The sequence below is a fragment of the Triticum aestivum genome, chromosome 5D, assembly GCF_018294505.1.
Source record: "Triticum aestivum cultivar Chinese Spring chromosome 5D, IWGSC CS RefSeq v2.1, whole genome shotgun sequence".
NCBI classification, from domain to species: Eukaryota; Viridiplantae; Streptophyta; class Magnoliopsida; order Poales; family Poaceae; genus Triticum; species Triticum aestivum.
The window spans coordinates 50909953-50913774 of NC_057808.1; the positions used below are offsets into that span (position 1 = coordinate 50909953).

The 3822-nt window shown below is 48.8% G+C and overlaps 1 protein-coding gene across 1 annotated transcript; it reads right to left on the minus strand.

The window, feature by feature from the left end:
* Nucleotides 1-379: 379 nt before the first annotated feature.
* Nucleotides 380-3570, minus strand: LOC123124281 (7-deoxyloganetin glucosyltransferase). The gene is made up of 2 exons (XM_044544931.1): nucleotides 3077-3570; nucleotides 380-1489 (listed from the first exon to the last, which is right to left on the minus strand). Exons 1-2 carry the CDS (start codon nucleotides 3567-3569, stop codon nucleotides 540-542), a joined length of 1443 nt encoding a protein of 480 aa, XP_044400866.1. The 5' UTR covers nucleotide 3570; the 3' UTR covers nucleotides 380-539.
* Between the last annotated feature and the right edge of the window lie 252 nt (nucleotides 3571-3822).

Consider the following 3822-nt stretch of genomic DNA (forward strand, 5'->3'; position numbering starts at 1 on the left):
TGTACGCTACTCTTCATCAATGACGGTAGTTGTTCTGGTGCGCTGGTCCTATGGGGCCTTAGCACGACGACTTCCAGACTGTCTATTATAACAAGTTATGTCCGGCTCCGGCGAGAGACGGGCGATGACGGTGGCGCGCCTTCGGCTCGCTTTAATGCTTGTAGTCGTCGCTAGATGGTCTATGAATCTGGATATAATTTTTATTATTTCTGGTGTTCGTTGTACTGTCATAATTGAATATGACAAGTTTTTTAGAAAAAAATGTATAGATATAGATATTCTTTATGATAATAGATACATTATAGATACAAAGATAGAGATGCATTAACGGTTGAATCAGTGCGATCAAACGAGAAAGCATTTGAGGCTGTGGATCTTCGAAATACATAGATCGGATAAGATCATAAGATAAGATAATACAATATGAAGTAAATAACGAGCAGTGGCTTATAGGGAATACTTTATTGGCATCACTGATGCAGTTGCAGATGGAGCCGGACTGACCCCGATAAAAGATGATGATCGATCAGTCAAACTCCTCAGGCTTCAGCATTGACAGAGCCGAGCTCTCTGACCATACTCCGCAGGTTCTCCCAGGACATCCCGCCGGGCGCCGCGGCCTCCTCCGCCTTGACCTTCCACCCAGCCGCGCCCTCCTGCATGTCCTTCGCCTTCATCGCATGCCTGACGTGGCTAGCCACCTGCTCCCTCCTCACCTCGTCGTCAAGCCGGAGGCCCACGCCCCACACCTCGCAGGCGTACTTGCAGTTGGTGTACTGGTCGGCGAACCCCGGCCAGCAAACCATCGGCACACCGGCGGCCACACTCTCGCAGGTGGAGTTCCACCCGTTGTGCGTGAGGAAGCACCCCACGGCCGGGTGCCCTAGCACCTGATCCTGCGGGCACCACGCGGTCAGGCAGCACCGCCCTGCTGTCGCCGCGACGAACTCCGGCGGCAGCGAGCTCATGCCAGCGCCGGTGCCCGGGACGAGGTTGTCCCTGATGGACCAGAGGAACGGGTGGCCGCTGGCCGCGAGGCCCCACGCGAACTCGGCCAGCTGGTCGGCTGAGAGGACCGTGAGGCTGCCGAAGTTGGCGTACACGATGGAGCCCGGCTGTTGCGTGTCCAGCCACGCGAGGCACTCGCTGTCCTGCTTCCACAGGCTCAGGCCGCCGGCGGAGCCGGAGGCATCGTCGTCCCTTTGGTGGTGGTTGAGGAGGGAGCCTAGGGGACCGACGGTGTAGATGCGCGGGTACTCGGCGCGGAGGGCGGCGAGGACGTCGGCTTCTAGGTCGTCGAAGGTGTTGAGGATGAGCGCGTCGGCCTTGGTGCAGCCGTTGGCCTCCACCATGCTGAAACGGAGGCCAAAATCGTCCGGGTCGGTCGTGCGAACGAAGCTGCAGATGTCTCCGAGGCTGATCGGCAGCATGCCCGGGATCCAGCCGATGATCGTCCTACCCAGGTGTCCGTTCGTCAAGCAGCTCTCGTCTGCAAACGCATGTACAAACGATGAAGCAAATACAGATTTCACTCTTTTGAAATAAACTGTTACACATTTTTTTAAACATTTCACATGTTGGCATTTGAGTTTCCTATTGTCTTCATTTTCAGAACCTACATTTCATTCCTCACTGCTTGTTTTACAAAGACCACATCTATTTTTAATTGCATATTTTTGAAATAACATATTTCACTCTTTTGAAATAAACTGTTACACATGTCCAAATAATCATTTCACAAGTTGACATATCAGTTTCATATTATTTTTCACTTTCAGAACCTACATTTCATTTTTTACCAGCTTGTTTCAGAAAAATCACATCTATTTGAATTGCAGATTTTTGAATAACATACTTCACGCTTTTGAAATAAACTATTACACATTCTCAAATAACCAGGTTCACAAGTTGACATTTTAGTTTCATATTTGGGTTAAATATGTTTCCAGTGAGAAAGGTTGGTTTCACATTTCTAATGAAAAATTGTTTGCTTCACACTTTTCTTGTGAAAAGGGTTTGTTTTACATATGGAATGTGAAATGTTATAAATTGGACGTGTTCTGAATGTAAAGTTTGATCTTGTTCTAAATGGCTCGGCGCAAGGAATTCAAATATAAAAAAGACTCAAAAACAAAATTATAGTTTAAAAGATATGCAAGATTTAACTTTATCATGGTAGGATAAAAAGAGTGAATTTATTGTGTAGAAGGAGAGAGGGAGTGTATCTGACATTTTCCGTCATGCATGCATGTGGAGGAGAGAGGTAGAGAGAAACATGTGCGAAGAAACTCATGGTGGACCATACTACGATTTGACTGAACTAGAATACAAACAGCTGAGAAATCAATATAGAGATAATACATCTGAGTGGGCCAGCTATTGCACGAATCTCAGCAGGCAATGAATGGCTGGATAGCTCATTGCTGGATAGCTGCTGCTGGGTACCGTGGCGCAAAACTACTTGATGCTAGATCGGATCCTATTGGCAATGAATTCCCAATTTTTTTTAGGAAAAAGTTCAAAATAACCCTTGAACTTGTAGGCGAAAGCTAATTCGAACCCTGAACTCTTAATCCTGGAAATCAGCATACCAAACTCTTCAATCCTGGTCTATATTGAACCTTGAGTGCGTTTCCAAACAGAAATCATCGACATGGTAGGTCGAATCCCGGAATTGTTGAGTGCGCTCACGACTGGGCCGGCTCAACAGACATGAACCGATTTTATCTTCAAGTTTAAGGTATGTTTTGGACTTTTTCCTAATCTTTACTCGAAAACGGAATGCAATACAACATCTCTGCCTAAAAAGAAAGAGAGTAGAGGCCTAGAAGGAAAAAAAAAGTAGGTCGGGAAAGAGGATAACTTGGCCATCTGATTGGCAATTTTACACAGTCAATTTGAAATGTTTTCGTATAACAACACAGATGAAGCATGCAAAATGCCTGTAAGATGCAGATTAATGTATTTACTGCCTTTCCGCAAAAAAAAAAGTATTTACTGCCCACTGGATTTTGAAGATAGCATGTTATTTGGTTAATGGCAACACAAGTTGAAATAAATTGGTTCCAGGTGTTACCTTTGAGTGGCACGTAGCCTCTTTCCTTTAGCTCCCGGAGCCGCATGTGGGCCATCAGCGATGCGGCGCTACAAGCCCAGAGCACCATGCTCGGCACGCCCAGCTCCCGCGCCACGTCCAGCGCGAAGCTCATCAGCGACGTCGGCAGCACGCACGTCACCGGCGGCACGGCCGGGGTGCCGTTGAGCCGGAGGAGGAGCTCCCTCAGAGGCTCCGCCCACCGCTGGCTCGTGGCCGCAGATAGCCTGAGGTCGTAGTCCTCGGCGTCCCGGTCAGCCTCCACCAGCCCGTCCGGGATCGCCTCGAACCGGAACCCCTCATGGCCACGCACCGCGGCGGCGCCCTCCGTGGCCTCCATGATGCGGTGGTTGTGCTCGGTGTTGACGAAGGTGATGTAGACGCCGTGGTGGTGCAGCAGCTTGGCCAGCTGGAGCGCCGGGTTGATGTTACCGGAGCTCGGGTGCGGCACCACCACCGCGTGCGGCCTCGCCATTAGTTCGTTCGTCCGGCCGTCTGCGCGCACATATATGGAGCTGTGACTGCAATGTGTGTATGCTTAACTGGCTTTGTTCTGTTTATGGAAATCACGATATGTAGACTCCACTAGCACTTGGTGCGGACTTAATTAATACTGTATTATGTAAACTAGCTAAGCTGTAGATGCCCTAATTAGATCCTATTTTCATGTGTAGACTCGATCGGATCGAGGTCTACTCCAGCTCGTAAGCGGTAGGTCGTTGACATTA

What these genes read in the sequence shown, in the direction of transcription:
- LOC123124281 (XM_044544931.1), bottom strand. Translation starts at nt 3,569, where the DNA reads ATGGCGAGGCCGCACGCGGTGGTGGTGCCGCACCCGAGCTCCGGTAAC. An exon ending in AGGCTACGTGCCACTCAAAG is followed by an intron (nt 1,490 to 3,076) that starts GTAACACCTGGA and finishes ATGCGTTTGCAG; the next exon opens with ACGAGAGCTGCTTGACGAAC.